At 37.6% G+C, this 16,336-nt stretch overlaps 1 protein-coding gene across 2 annotated transcripts in view; it reads right to left on the bottom strand.

Annotated features, from left to right (window-relative positions):
* Positions 1–982: 982 nt before the first annotated feature.
* BANK1 (B cell scaffold protein with ankyrin repeats 1) overlaps positions 983–16,336 on the bottom strand; it is a 159,034-nt gene continuing 143,680 nt past the window's right edge. For both annotated transcript variants that reach the window (XM_026698275.2, XM_026698276.2), the window contains 4 exons: positions 14,618–14,881; positions 9,394–9,462; positions 3,972–4,147; positions 983–2,342 (listed from right to left, as the gene is read on the bottom strand). In XM_026698275.2, the coding sequence (XP_026554060.2) occupies positions 2,289–2,342; positions 3,972–4,147; positions 9,394–9,462; positions 14,618–14,881 (563 nt within the window). In that variant the 3' untranslated portion in view covers positions 983–2,288. The remainder of the gene's footprint in view (positions 2,343–3,971; positions 4,148–9,393; positions 9,463–14,617; positions 14,882–16,336) is intronic.

Below are 16,336 nucleotides of genomic sequence, written 5' to 3'. Positions count from 1 at the left end.
GGATGGAAACAGAACAAGAAGAGATTTAACCTGGAAATAAGGAGAAACTTTCTGCCAGTGAGAATAATCAACCAATGGAACAGATTGCCTTTGGAAATTGTGGGAGCTTCATCACTTGAGACTTTCAAGAAGAGATTGGGCTGCCATTTATCAGAAAATGCTTGGGTGGGGGTTGGACTAGATGACCTACAAGGTCCCTTCCAACTCTGTTAATCTGTAATCTGTAAATCTGTACATCAAACTGGTTCTTGATATAATGCAGTTTCCTTATTCTAGGGAAATGGACATATTCTGAAAAAGGTATTTTGCAAATTAGCCTTCTTGTTTGAAGTTATCCTGAAGCTCTGTGGCTTTATTGGTGGCATCTTTCTGTCAAATTTTCAACCATGGTTGATATTAGTATATATTTTCTCTCAATTTTTAAAGAAACACACCAGTTAGATACTATAGGCAGTGCTTCCATGAGATAAGCACCATTTTATTTTTTAACAATAGTCTCCGGAAGAATACTCTGAAGCGATGCCTTCCAGGTGCTTTTGTTAGAGAAACTCTCATTTGTAAAAAGATAAAACACATTTTAAATAATAGGAAAAATAAAAGCTAGTTTTGTTAATTTTGGATAAGCCCCCTTCTCCCAATCCTGAGAATTTCTGAGAATTTGCAGAACTCCAGAATTCCCTGATTGCTTAATGGGAGAAAGTGACTCTCTAAACCATCCACATTGAATATATGTTTTGCCCAGTGGTGGGATTCAAATTTTTTTACTACCGGTTTTGTGGGCATGGTTTAGTGGGTGTGGCAGGGGAAGGATACTGTAAAATCTCCAGTCAGTGGTGGTATTTGCCGGTTCTCTGAACTACTCAGAATTTCCGCTGCCGGTTCTCTAGACTGGTCAGAACCTGCTGAATACCACCTCTGGTTTTGCCTTTCTAATCAAGTGTTCTGCATGCCCTAAAGTAAAATAGGCTCAAACTACAGGTAGTTTTTGATTCATGACTATTTATTTAAAAACCATTCAAAGTTACAACAGTACTGAAAAAAGTGATGTATACATGCACATTTGGGAGAACCATGACCTGGATGATTGAGATGATTGAGAATCTCCATAGACATTTGACTTATAAATGGTTCTTGCACATACAACAATCACAGTGTCTCTGTGGTCACATGATTGGGATTCAGGGGTTTGGCAACCAGCATGTGGAAGTTGGGTCCTAATTGTGTTTGTAAGTGAAGGACTATCTGTAATATGACTTATCAACTTAATTGTGAATAAAAATGATAAAAGTGATTTCACGAATGAAAAAAAAATCCAACAGATAGGCATGCGTGTGTGTGTGTGTGTGTGTGTGTGTCTACTTATGTATGCATGTGTATATACACTACCCTGCTGCTTTCAGATACCAATGCTGCTACAACATACAATGTTCAGCAGCAATCAAAATTAATTAAATGACAACTTGTGCGATAAATTAGATTTAATGAGTATTTAGTTTGCCACATACAATACTGTAAAACTTGCTGGTCTTCCATGTACTAAACTTTTATGCTCCTGTAAACCCACAAGAATTCTCTTAGATTCTTTATGGTTTTTACCCTCCTTATGTTGATCTGTTATTGCAATAATGATTTCCTTTGATTTGATTTGAGTGATCTTTTCTTGATTGGTAATCTGAGTTTATCTTTGGTAATTTGGATGGAAAGGGTTAGTATAAAATGTTCAAATTTTATTAGGCATAACAGAAACATTTTGTAAGATGCATATTGTCACCAATTTTTCCCTATAGAATATTTTTTTACTCAAATATTCCTCTAATATAAAAATTTTGTGGTTTTTTTTCTTAACAGATACATTTCCTTGTTCATTTGGATTTTGTTACAGGATTACATTCCAATGTGCCAATAAGATACAAAAGGAATCAGCAGCCACTACATTGTACTAACGCTGTAGTCTCTTGGCTAATTGTAACATCACCTCACACTAAATAAATAATACAAAAAGAATTGGTTACATAGCTATGAAAAAAAATCAAGTCCAAATAATTTCTCTTTCCTGTTTATTGGGAAATATCCCCTATAGAAGTCTGCCAGGATGTTTTCTAGGTTCCCGCAACAGTTGTCAGAATGAATACTTGTCAGAATAAACAAAAAAAAACTGTCCATATAAATTCTTATACATAAATCAAGACACCAGTGCTATCAAAGTTCATCTATTTTCTTAACAACTTTTCCCAATTGATTGAAGGACTTGATCGACCACAGTTTGATAATCCTTACTGTAAAGGAAATTACAGTCCAGTTTCTCCATGTGTATTGAGTTGATCCTTGAAATACTCCATCACCTAGAATGATAATAAGCAGGCAAAATTTGGCAGTTGCCTACAACATTCTGGAAAAATCTAGAGAAAGTTTTTCCATGGACTTTACTAACATAGCTCAAGCCACTTTCACAACATAGTTTCAATACTTGTAAAATGTAATTTACCATGCATCTTTTTCACCTCTGATATTTTCTGAGAATAGAATCTCTGAGTTGGTGTATTTTTTTTTATAAGAAGCAACACAGAAACAAGAGCAACAAAAAATCATTAAGAACAGTTGATTATTCAAACAATCAAGATTTTTAATAGCCCACTCATAAGAGTTTTAGCAAAGGAAATCCTTTTAAAAATATTTTTTTTCTTCATTCAGTTCACTATTTGCTACCAAATGAATTGTAGAAAAATTGCCCAAGGGGGAAAAAAAGAACCTTATCACTACTACTCCCCACTCCTCAAGGGCAAAAATAATTATTTTAGAAAGATCAGCCTTGATATTTTCTGTTTTAATCAGCTCTGTTGAACTATAATTTACTTCATAATTCCCAGAAAGCAAACTAAACCCATGGCAAAATATTTCTTCCTTATTTTCCCAACCTTATTTCAGCCTGCCAATAACTCTAAACACTTTAAAGAAATGGAGTATACACACACAAACACACACACATGCACACAATCTGTTTCTATTTATATATATAAATATAAACACCCTGTTTCCCTGAAAATAAGATTTAACTGGAAATAAGCTTTAGGATGATTTTTCAGGATGCTCGTAATATAAGGCCTATCCAAAAAATAAACCACCGTTACGTTTGTCAACCAGACGGAGACATTTAGACCTGCATTTCCCTGAAAATAAGACCTAACTGGAAAATAAGCCCTAATGTTTCTTTTGGAGCAAAAATTACTATAAGACACTGTCTTATTTTGGGGGAAATACTGTGTGTGTGTGTGTGTGTTGGTGTGTGTCTATAAACTCATCAAAAATATTAAGAACTTTGGATGATTTGATTGGATTTTAATCCTTTTCAAGGGTTTGGGGAATGAAATATTGGCAAGGTACTAGTGCCATAAAGTAATATAGATGCGGTACTTCAAATTAATATGGTGCACACTGCACATTTTGCATTTTTTCCCCTATCACTTCTCCTTCAGTTGCTGGCAGGTAATTTTTTTAGAAGTGCTTTCAAAAGAGACTAGAGTAGTTTTATTGCACTTATTTAGTGACAATATGGTTAAACCTTATTTTTGAATGCCAATCTTCCATTGTTTGGACAGCTGTCCAGTAGCTTATAGCCTTTCTGTCCACCCAAAGATCAATAAAATTCAAAAGGACAATAACAAAAGGGAACTTCTTCCAGTGGGGCTACTGCTCACATGGAAGTCCTCTTCTTATGATTTGTTTGCATTTTCTTTCACCCCATTTTCTTCCCTACAAATTTGATGAACACTGCTGCCAGCCAAAAGACTTTTTGCTGAGCTTTCTCTGAGCATTTTAATAACCCAGTATAATATTTTATAGCAATAATTATTCCAGAAGGAGGATTTCATATTTGACACTCATGGGAATACAAATCCCATTTATTGACAGTGGTCCAAATATTATCCTCAAATGTTCAGTATAAATATGGGCAAAATCTATGAATAATTTACCTGATGAGTGGTTTCCGGTCTACTTGTATGAATCTGCCAGGGCTCCAGTTTCTGCATTTCATCCATGGAATTGTTTCTCTTTTTCAGTCGCTGTTGGAACAAGATGTATTCTTCCTGCCTTGGTGGGATATTGGGCTTGACAATGGTGTATGTGACCTTGTCCTCATAACTTCTGTCTGCAGAAAGCGAGTGCAAATGATGAGGAAAAAATCATCATCAGCATCCTTGGATTTCTTGGTAAGGAAGTGAGACACAACCCATCTCAACACAGAATTGCTATTTCTGAACACATGGGATGGGCCACATTTGGGTGTCTACAAGCCCCATATAATATTTGGAGAGCAAAAGATGAGGACTTTTGTGAATGAGTCAGAATTTTTATCCCTGGGTTTTTTTGTTTTTTGTTTTTGCTTGTGTGTTTGTGCGTGAATGTGCCTATGTATGTTTCCTAATCACTTTCACAATGCTGTAAGGGCGATGTTATAATTTTCAATGTTTTCTAATTAACATGATGGGAAATTGCACTGCTCATTTTCAGCCATTTCACTAAGGACTATAAAAACAGATGTTTGGAGTCTCCAGATGGCTCTGGAATCTACTGGATATTGTCCAGTAAGCCCTAGTTCTCAGAGGCAAATTATTTTACCCATCTTCTTCAAAATTACTAGTCAATAGAATATTTAGCCATATGCCTCATTATTCACTGAACAGCAGCAAACTACCTTCACTTTGTACATACACGAATTTGTCCCATGCTCAACATCTAGTTGAGATATTAGAATATATTTTAATATTATATATTTAATTGTGTTGATAAATGAACTTGTTCATACTACATATTGCACACTGAATTGTAAAAATATAATATCTAGTTGGTGTGTGTGTGTGTGTGTGTCTGTGTGTGTGTGTGTTTGAGTGAAAGAGAGATAAAGTAAGGGAGAGGCAGAGAGGAGAGAGCGGGGAAGGAGAGAGGGGGAAAGGGAGAGAAAGAGGGAGAGAGAGAGAGAGAGAGAGGGAGAGGGAGAGAGAGGGAATTCTACATCTACCATTCAGTTTCATGGTCATTTCCTTGATTAATTCACTCTCATTAAATTTAATAATCATTGGAGTTCCTGTTAAGAGATAGCACAATGCCATTAGCTAATTATGAAACACAAGTCAGGAAGTTCTGACACATTCCATTAAGGGTGGGCAGCTTCGTTCAGAAAATAAAAGCAGAAAATGCAGCACTATTGTGCTAATATCCTGCAGCAATCAAATAATAAGTCTGTCACACATTTCCAAAGATAATCCTGTGTTCTTTTTCTTTTCTAAGCAAATTATATTTAACCTTATAGGGGAGATAAAATATTGCCTGTAAGTCTTCATGTTGCAAAAATGAGTCACACCAAAATGGTAAAGGTAAGGTAAAGGTAAAGGTTCCCCTCTCACATATGTGCTAGTCGTTTCTGGCTCTAGGGGGCAGTGCTCATCTCCATTACAAAGCTGAAGAGCCAGCGCTGTCCAAAGATGTCTCTGTGGTCATGTGGCCGGCATGACTAAATGCCAAGGGTGCACAGAACGCTATTACCTTCCCACCAAAGTGGTCCCTATTTTTCTACTTGCATTTTTACATGCTTCCAAACTGCTAGGTTGGCAGAAGCTGGGACAAGTAATGGTAGCTCTCTCCGTTATGTGGTGCTAGGGACTCCAACTTCTGAACTGTTGATCTTTGTGATCGACAAGCTCAGAGTCTTAGCCACTGAGCCACCATGTCCCTTGATGTAAAATACAGGGATATAAAGAAAAACAAAAATAGGCCAACAGGAAAGGAAAAGAGGAACAGGAAAAATTGTAGGATAAATGGGAAAAGAAAAAGAAAAGCATTGTCTTCTGACTCCTTTTGGTGCAATAAGGTAATAACATACAATCTCAACTTTTTTACTTTTACAAATCATATATACTAGCCATTTCTATAACAACAAACCCATCTAGTCAGCAAAAATCAAAGTTTCATTTTCCCCCCACCTCAAGCACAAAATCCAAAAGCGGTTTTCAAGTAGAAATAAAATTAATGGTATTCTTTTCTTTAATCAAATAAGTCAATTTAGTAATTTCTGTGAAGTCCATCAACTTTTGCAGGCATTTGTCCATTATGGGAATCAAAGTATCCTTCCATTTTTGCACATAAAGTAGGCTTGCTGCATCCATAGGCCACTGCTGAGACAGCTTAAAATTGTCTTTAGTTGTAATTTGAAAGAAGTGTTTTCCTCTTCTTCTGACACAATTTTGGCTATGGACATGATCTAGTACATTTTACTGATGATGTGGTTAAGACTTGCCAGGTATTACATTGGCTTCTTATATATACTCAGCAAGGACTCTTTTGAATAAATGCTAGGCTACATCTGTACTTTAAAGAGGAGGACTTGTGCATTCTTCAGAAAATTCTGGGTCAATGCTCCCCAAAGTACCAACTTAAACTGGAAAAGCGGGCTATATTATGCATTATTGGTTCTCTTACTGAAGAGTATACTATATTTGACTTAAGTATAGTTTATAAAATAATCTGCTTTAATGTACTACCGATCAATGATTTTTTTTCACCTTCAACTGCAACAATACAAGAGCACACAATGAGAAAGTATAACTTCAACAACAGAGTGGTCAATGCCTGGAACACACTACCTGACTTTGTTGTCACATCCCCAAACCCACACTCCTTTTCCCTCAAACTAACCACTATTGACTTCACCCACTTCCTAAGAGGTATGTAGTTGCATAAGCACACAATGATGTCTACCGTCCCTGTCCTATTGTCCCCAATTATTCATACCCATTTCCTGTATTTATATTTATGTTTATTAACATGTAAGCTATTGACAAATAAATAAATATGTGGACATTTATCCCACTTGCTGATGGAAAGGAAAAGGAATACTAACTACCAGGAGGCAATAATGTCCAGTTTTATCCTTATTGGGAGTCACCAAAATGTATATTACCATGTCTCATTCCATGAGCTTCTCATGGACCATTGTGCTTCACATGACTAGATCCAGGGCATGAGGTTTAAGGCAAGGGCGTCCAAACTTTAAGCCTGCCTGACTTCAACTCCCAGAATTCCCCAGCCAGCTGGCTGGAGAATTCTGGGAGTTGAAGTCCTCCAGATTTAAAGTTGTCAAGGTTGAAGACTGCTGTTTAAGGGATATCCATGTCCTGCTACTCAGTAGTAGTGAAGGAAGAGGTGCATAGAATCAGAATGATATATACAATCCATGTTCCCTTAAGCACATAAAAATACTACATTATGTTATGTAATCTGTATATGATACTTTACAGTAGATCATATCAACCTTGAGCCTTGGAGGGAGGAAGAAAATGTCTCCTAAAGCTAATTCCCAGGGTATAGTTATCTAAACGGCAATGGTCCATGAATTAAATATCTGTATGAAAATAATTTATATAGCCTCCCCCTGTTCAAGATACACCAAGCCATACAGATTCTTTTCTTACAGATAAAGGCCTGTGAACCACTTGCACTTAGATCTAGATTTTAAGATCTAACTGCAATACCAGAGGTATCTTTTGTTGTTTAACAAACCAACCAATGCCCTTAGTCTAATGATCTCTGATGAAATCACTCTGTGTTCCAATCCAATGGTAAAATCCAGTTCAAAACATGAAGTTATTGGCAGTAAAAGGACAGGTAAGAGATACGCTTCCATGGGTCAAATGAAGCTGACACTACAGTGCTTAAATTGTAGATAAAAAGTGCATTCTTGATTCTACAATTAGGAAGAAGACCTCACATATCAAATCACAATTAAGCTGTACAATTTCAGATAGTTTATCCATCATGGTTTCAAATATAAGAAGTTGGAATGCTCAAACTGTTGATAAGAATTTGTTAAACTTATTAAAATTACGTGACATATTGTGTCTGCAATAAACCAGAAAGCCAGATGGATGTAACTTAGATCAGAAGAAATTAGATCAAGGGTTATTACAACATGGAAACCACATTCTATGGAATACTCTTTTAGGCTATTTTGTTAGCAGAAAGAGGAACCTGGAGGCATCTAAAAAAAATGGACTACTGTCTCCCCAGCCCATAATGAGACTTATGATAATAAACGAGCTTACCCTACTGACTCTAAATGTCTATAAGCCTTCTAGAAGTGCCAAATTTCAAAATTATTACTGGTGGATTATCCAGGGAAATACAATAGATAGATTAGAAGATGAATTTTAGCAGATATTTTTAGCAGATATTATTATATTAATATTTATTATAATATATAAAAGAACAAAATGGTTACAATTATCTTCCCTTTTAACCTGACAGATTCTATAGTAAACCCAGCAGAATATTAATTTTTGAATTTACTTTATATATGGAACTATCAACTCCTGAATGGTTCCTATCCCAGGGATTTCCCCAAGCAGTTACACCCACTTATAAAATAGTAAAGAAGATTCCCCATTTTTGGCCTCCTGCATCCTATTTTCAGCCTCTGTGTGCCCCATTTTCTGCCCGTTCCGATCCCCACTGCCCAGAACAGGCTGAAAATGGGGCAAACAGAGACCTAAAACGAAATGCGGATGACAAAAATGGAGCCCGTGGAGGCGGCAATAGGCTATGGTAATCCTTGCAGCCTGAAACAGCTGATCGTCGGAAGGAAGATCCAACTGACAATCAGCTGCTTGTGCTAATCAAGCTGTGCTGAAACTGAAACTGAAACTGAAACAGGCCGTTTCAATTTGCTAGCAAATTGCTAGGAGACAAAGGCAGATTTTTTTTTCTTGTTTTCCTCCCCCAAAGCTAGCTGTGTCTTATACTTTGGAGTGTGTCATACTCCAAAAAATATGGAAAATAAAAATGCCAAATCCAGTCTAAACATCTGGTTGACTGTATGACCAATCATAATGATAATTTTTATGCCACTTGATTCCCAGCATATAAATTTGTTTTGCCTCCAGTCTGCTATTCTTTCCATATCTCCTCTAAGCAAATGCAGCAGTTGGTTACTAACTTTGATTTTTAGCTAGAAGGATTGACTGGAGAGTTCTGTGTCTGCAGACCTCAAAATGGCTATCCTGCCGGCCTCGTCTATATTTATATCCCAGGACTGTGCAATAATTTGCATTGGTGAAACTAATTAATAATGAATAATTGTGTAGATAGTTGTGCTATTAATTGTTGCATGCTATATTCCCTTCTTATCTAACCTGGTTCTCTTCAGATGTGCCGGGACTGCAAATTCCCACAGTTCTCATCCAGCATATACATTAATCATATTGGCTTTGAATTCTGTCAAGTTGCAGTTCTAATACAATGCTGGTTGTCCACAATAAGAGAAATGAATCCTGCATTGCTATTAAGCTGTATTCATATTACTTTAAAAAAGAGCAAAATTGAAAAAAGCATTTAATTCTGTACCTAGTTTCCGGACAGCATTCAACAGCTTCTCATTACCAGCATGAGTCCTAGTCACCTTTTGCTGAAAGACTGTAACAAAACCGCAAATTAAGAAGTTACTAGTAGCAGCAGGAAAACAAAAAAGCTGATTATCCATCACAATTCTAGTGTCTTGATAGAACACCTAAGACTTTTAAAAACAGAATATAAGAAGAAATCCCATTGTGCAGATTGATTTTATTTTTTACAACTTTCTGCAACTTTGTTTGGTTGAATTCCTTTTACATAACAGGCAGGCAGTAGTGGGATCCAACCTTAGTCACTACCGGTTCAGTGGGTGATCGTGTGTGCATGCGCACATGCCCCTAACGTGTGCACCCCTAACAAGCCAATCACCTGAGAGGATGAAGAAAGGAAAAGCTAGGAGTGACCCTCCCACCCCCCCTATCCATTTTTCAGTCTTTTATCCTCTCAGCTGATTGTTGGAGGCTTCTTTTTCCTCCTCTCAGCTGACCGGAGGCTTTTTTAAATTACCGGTTGGGCAGAACCAGTAGTGATTTTTACTACCGGTTTGGCCAAACCAGGCTGAAATGGTAGCATGCCACCACTGACAACAGGGCTTTGGTTTCTACCTCTTCCATGTAGACATTGGCCACAATGGGGGACACAGATGAACCCATGGTGCAGCTGCATTTTTGTCTGTAGAAACCTCCCTTGTATTTAAAATAAGTAGTGGTCAGGCAGAGGTCTAGCATGACACATATGTGGTCTTGGCAGAAGCTGATTCTGTCACCTAAGCTGCTGTCTTGTAGCACTCATTTGTTCACTACTGTGACACTTCAGTTATTGGCATACTGGTGAAGAGGGAAGTCACATCATAGGAAACCATGGTGTCGTCTGAGTCAGTTTAGTTTCCAAAGCTTGTTGGTGAAGTCCTGTGAATTGTTGATGTGATGGGTGGTGTTGTCAACTAGAAAAGCTAATAAGGTACAAATGACCAGCTATCTTCAAGAAGTATAAATCCTTCCATTCTCCACCATCTAGGCAGAGCTGAAAGTCCAGTTGCCTCATGCCCCTTTGGGGCATCCAGTGGTTTAGTTATTCAAATATTAGTTTTAAATTGCTATACTTATTTCTTACTGTATAGTTATTATAATTTTATTTTTGTTTTATAAATATATTTCCCTGATTAAGCTTGGAATTGCATAAACATGGAAGCAAGGTTCTCTAACACACATCCTTTGCTATACGATGTAGCTTCAAATGAAAATAGGAGAGTCTCATGACCTAATTGCTATTACCATACTAAGCTCATGAAATCATGAAAGGAAAGGAAAGGAAATAGTCCCACTGTCCCAAAGTTGCTTTTTCCAAGAGGCAATTAGACTTTGTTTTTTCTCTGAAGATGTTTAACTTCTCATCCAAGAAGCTTCTTCTTGACTGATGGTGGGGAAATGGAAGAATGCATGTTCCTTGCAGACAGCTGGTCATTTGCATTCTTTTAGAGACTCGTTGAAGCCACTTGGTGTTTTATCTGTGTCCTTGGGGTCACATGCATAGTGCAAATGGGTGTGGAACTTTCTTGGAACTGCTGGAAGGAGTATATTGTAGACTGGAGATATAATGTTGTTTCCCCCCCACACTTTTGAGAGAGGTGTGTTGAAAGAGGGCTGTTCAGTTTTGATATAGATGGCCTCTTTGACCCCACTTTCAAACCAGAAGTCCTCTCTGTCCAAAATGTGGACTTCGCTGTCTTCAAAAAAGTGGCCACTGCACCATTCCACTGCTAAAGAGATTTGAGAAGTGCCTGTTTTGAGGGAATGTAATAACTGTAGGAAGAACTATTTTTAAAGGGACTATTTAATATTTTTAAATAGTTCGTTACTGTTTTTCTGCATTGCTTCAATATTTCTCAAATACAAGAATGACTACAAATACAAGAATGACTACCAAAAGAGAAAGAACAACATGAATAAGTTCAATTGTCCACATCATTTCAATATTCCACAAATTCCTAGAGTTATGTGATATCACTATAAGACAAGATAAGAACTTTCCCCAAAATAGGTTGGGAAAACCATTTGGATCTACCAAATATCAAGGAAGAATAACTTTACTTGGTAGTGCACAATGCTTTGAAATTTGTCTCTGTCCAGTTTCTAGCTAATTGGAGTATAGTCTGTTACCTATATACCAGTAAATACCACTATATACCAATTACATATATACCAGTAATTCCTTTAGTTTAGATTATCAGCTCCACAAAATATGAAATTCAACAGAAGAATTTAAGTATAAGTAGATCTGAAAATTGAGACAGGTTCTTGGTCACCATAGCAGACATGAAAATTTGACCTACAAATACCATGACTTTGAAACTAAACTTTTAAAACTTTTTGAAGAAGAGATTGGACAACCATTGGTCTGAAACTTTACAGGATTTCCTGCCTGAGCAGGGGGGTGGACTAGAGGATCTCCAATGTCCCTTCTAACTCTATTATTCTGTTATTCTGTATAATAACCTGGACATAAGCTTTATTTTGAGTGACTACATCAAGTCAATTTCTGAGGAAGTCAATATATATATCTGAAGTTCATGCTTATAATTATAAGTCTGTTCCAGCCCATTTTCCAATAGGCATGCGATCTACAATTCAAAGTTATATATATATATAACTTTGAATTGTAGATCACATGCCTATTGGAAAATGGGCTGGAACAGACTTATAATTATAAGCATGAACTTCAGATGGTAGATTTTTCACACTATCAACTATATCCAGGATGCCAATGAATCACCCAGAACAGACCCTGAAGCAGGCCTGAAACAGCTCTGAAAAGTCATAGCTAAGCTGTAAGCAAACTTGCACCTGTCTGTAGTTAAATGATACTAACCTTAGCTTCCAAGGATGATATGCCTGAGCCAATACACAACAACCTTTTACAATGCATAAGTAAATAATATGCTTTCTCAATTATTTCCCTGACAACAGTGTTGGGATTCAAATTTTCTAACAACCGGTTCTGTGGGTGTGGCTGAGGTGGTGGGCATGGCTTGGTGGTCATGTGACTGGCTGGGCGTGACCAACTCAACATCACTCACAACTGAGGCACGCATCTCCTCGCCTGGCCTCTCGAGATTGTGGGGAAGCTGCAACAGTTGTAAGTGTGAAAAACGGACATAAGTCACTTTTTTCAGTGCCATTATAACTTTGAATGGTCACTCCACACAAGCAAAGTATCAGCAAAGGAGGAAGAAAAACTCCAGAGAAGTTCCAGAGACAGGAAGTCTAGACCTGCCAAGAATGTAATAAGAATTAATGGAGAGGCAGTTTCTGTAAGCAACACCAGAATGTTTCCTTCCTGCCCTCCTTACAGGATTAGGCCAGTAATTTCTTCTAACAAGCGGTTCTCCGAACCGCTTAGAATGTTAACAACCGGTTCTAGTGAATAGGTGCGAACCTGTAGAATTCCACCCCTGCCTGACACCATAAAATTGGACCCAATGTTATAATAGTTTAATGAACAATAGAAATAAAAAAAACAACACCACATCTTAAAAATGGAAAGGGGATAGATCAGAGGTGTCAAACTCAAGGCCCATGGGCCAGATCTGGCCTGTGAGAAGATTAGATCTGGCCTGTGAGGTCAGCCTGGAAAACCCTAGCCCTGCCCCAGCTGGGCGCTCCCTTTGGGCATGAGCAGCTCATTTGCCTCATCATGCCTCACCCTGCCACTCATCTCTGTTGTCATCTTTGCTTCCTTCAGCCTACATATGAACAGTAGTTTCCTTGCTAAACAGAAAATGGTGGCATCACAGATTATCTATAGGTGTTTATCAGTGGTGGGATTCAAATTTTTTTTATTACCGATTCTGTGGGCATGGTTTGGTGGACATGGAAGGGGAAGGATATTGTAAAATCCCCTTTCTCTCCCCACTCCTGGGGGAAGGTTGCTGCAAATCCCATTCCCTCCCCACCCCACTAACCTGCTTTCCAGCTCTGTTCTCCTGTACAGGGCAACAAAAGAAGACCCAGTCAATCAGCTGGGACTCGGGAGGCAGAGAATAGATGGGGTGGAGCCAGTCAGAGGTGGAATTTGCTGGTTCTCTGAACTACTCAAAATTTCTGCTACCGGTTCTCCAGAACTGGTCAGAACCTGCTGAACCTCTGGTGTTTATGCTCCAAACAAACTTTTTTCTTTTTCTCCAAAGAATTTTAGATTTTTAAGTAAGTTGGGAATCCTCAACTTTTTATTCTCACAAGCTCATATTAGACCTCTGGGGAATCATGATAGATAAATGGACATAATTATCCTCAAAATAAAGCTACATATAAATAAAGCTAACAGTAAATAAAAGCCTAATCGAGGAATTATCAAAACCCATTCCCACCAACACTGACAGGGCAACCACTAGTATATAAAATGAGAGCAAACCCCAGTCCTTACTTGTATTGATGATGTTATCTAATTTAGTAATGAAACATCTGCAAGAAAATAACCAAGCTCAGAAAGCACTAAGTAATCCACTTACTGTATAAATTAGCATAATTCAATTTGCTTGTTTGCTCGCTGTGTTAATGGTTTTTCCATTCTAACTGGTTCATGGGTTGGGTTGCCAGTAACGTCTATGTACTTTGCATTTGTTCTAATATGTGTGATTCTCACTGTTGGCAAATTTCTTTAGCCCAGAATTTAGAAAAACCTCATGCTCACTTGACTTAGTGACCCAAAGTTTGTTTCTACTATTTCTTACTATAAGCTTCACAATGTAGAGAACTGTGATTCCCCTGTTCCATGTAAAATATGGAGAGGGAGGGTGATACTATCCAGATGTTTTGAACTGCAATTCCCATTTTTCATTGCCATTAGTTACTTCAGCACGAATTACTAAGAGACGAAGTTCAAATATCTGGATAGCACCAATTTGCCTACATGTAAATTTTGCTAGATGTGTGATTTTCTTTATATCTCTGGAACTGGACTTAATTTCTGTGCTCGGGAATAGGCAGGTTTTCTGCATAACCCATATGACTTCCATTTGGTCTGCAAGAACATCTGGCTGTCTTTTGCGTCTGTGAGGTGCTTCTATAAGCAAGTTGCTGAATGTGGAAAGTCAAGATTGGAAAGTCAAGATTTATTACTGTGCTGAAGTCTGACAGATGGTCAGAAATAAATAAGTAGAAGTTTATTTCCAGCAAAAGTTCATCAAAGCATTTGAACACTGAATGACAATGAATGTTACCTTGAGCTATGTAAGAAGTGCTCTCCTCTCTCACAGCAGCAGACAACGGACGTGGGGCAGGTGCTGGTGGCCGATGCATAATAAAGGATCCACCATCTTTCCTTTGCTCTTGAAACTCATTCTCCATAATGGCATCATACACACCATCATTTACTACAGCAGAGGTGTAGGGATCTTCCTCATCTATTTCATCAGAATAATCATTTATCTTAGGCTCTCCTTCTGTCCCCTTCTTTTCCACTTGGCCTTCTGCTCTTTTCAAGGCTGAAACGAAAAGAATGGCACTAATGTCATTAAGCACAACTCTGAATGAAAGTTTTGACAAGAGTCTACTAATGTGGACCTTTGTAATGACATGTAACCTTGGTTTATTGACTAATTTGTTTAGTGAACAGTTTGCAGTTAAAACAACAATGAAAAAATAAGTTTGACCAAATCCTCACATTTACAAACTTCACAGGTCTATAAAGCAAAGGAAAGCTGACATTAAGATCATAATCTTAGTCATGGTTTCATTTAACAAGACTTTGCCTAAAAAATGAGTTGTTAATCCTAACAGCTGAATAAGAATGATTGGCATACATGCATTTCATGTCTGTCTGTCTGTCTTATCAATCTATCATTTATCTACCTTCTACCTACCTACATATTATCTATCTATCTATCTATCTATCTATCTATCTATCTATCTATCTATCTATCTATCTATCTACCATTCATCTATCTATCTATCTATCTATCTATCTATCTATCTATCTATCTATCTATCTATCTATCTATCTATCTATCTAGAGCAAGGGATGAATCCAGTTGATATTTCAGCTATTTTGCAGAGTGTTTTGCAAATTTCTCTCCCAAAAAGAAGAAAGATGACTAATTACAGATACTTTCCCAAAGATGAAACTACCCTGATGTTTCATGGAAACACTGTATAATTAGACTGATTTATTCAGAAGGAGTTCAGAGAGATTTGCTTTCATTTTGGGGATGTAACTGCTTCAAGTTGTTGCATGACACAACAAATTTGTTCAAGCACAATGCAGACATGTGCAAATCTGGTATTAAAGCAAGCCATGGCAAATTCTTTCCAATAGCCTTTTAAATCCATCTTCCATCTGTACAGACAAATTTATAGAAATAGGATTCTTTTAAGACTCTTAGAGGAAACCATATTTGGTCTAGAGCAAAGCTGTCAAAATCCCAACTGTGGGCCGGATGCGCCATGTGCTGGTCATGCCCACACCCGGTTTAGTGAAGGGGAAAAAAATCCCAATATGTCACATGATACCGCTGTGACGATGTGGGTTTGACACCCCTGGTCTAGAGAGACCAAAGGGAATTAGTTTGGTCTAGTTAGTTAAGGCACTGTCTTAGCCATTGAAAGCTGACTGGGTCACTTTAGGCCAATCATTCTCTCTTAGACTAATCCACCTCACAGGGTTGTGAAAAATGTTTGTTTAATGATTGTGGCTGCAAAAAATGGGCCACAAAATTGGGCATGATTACAGGGTGACCCATTTAATGTCTATCATGTCATGCTTGTCCTTGACACTTCTTCAGTTCCCAGTATCACTATACATTGTGCATCAGTGCAATTCTTATGAATATTTGAATGAATTCCTATACAGTAAATACAACAGCTAGCTATTTCCTATTCCAATGCAAGAACATTCCCTTCAGGATCCTATAGAGCAGGGGTGTCAAACTCGATTTCATTGA

The sequence above is a fragment of the Pseudonaja textilis genome, chromosome 6 (genome assembly GCF_049901715.1).
Source record: "Pseudonaja textilis isolate UNSWEBS1 chromosome 6, rPseTex1.2, whole genome shotgun sequence".
Taxonomy (NCBI): Eukaryota; Metazoa; Chordata; class Lepidosauria; order Squamata; family Elapidae; genus Pseudonaja; species Pseudonaja textilis.
Note: the sequence above shows the minus strand (reverse complement) of the source record. Positions and strands in the feature narration are given on the sequence as shown.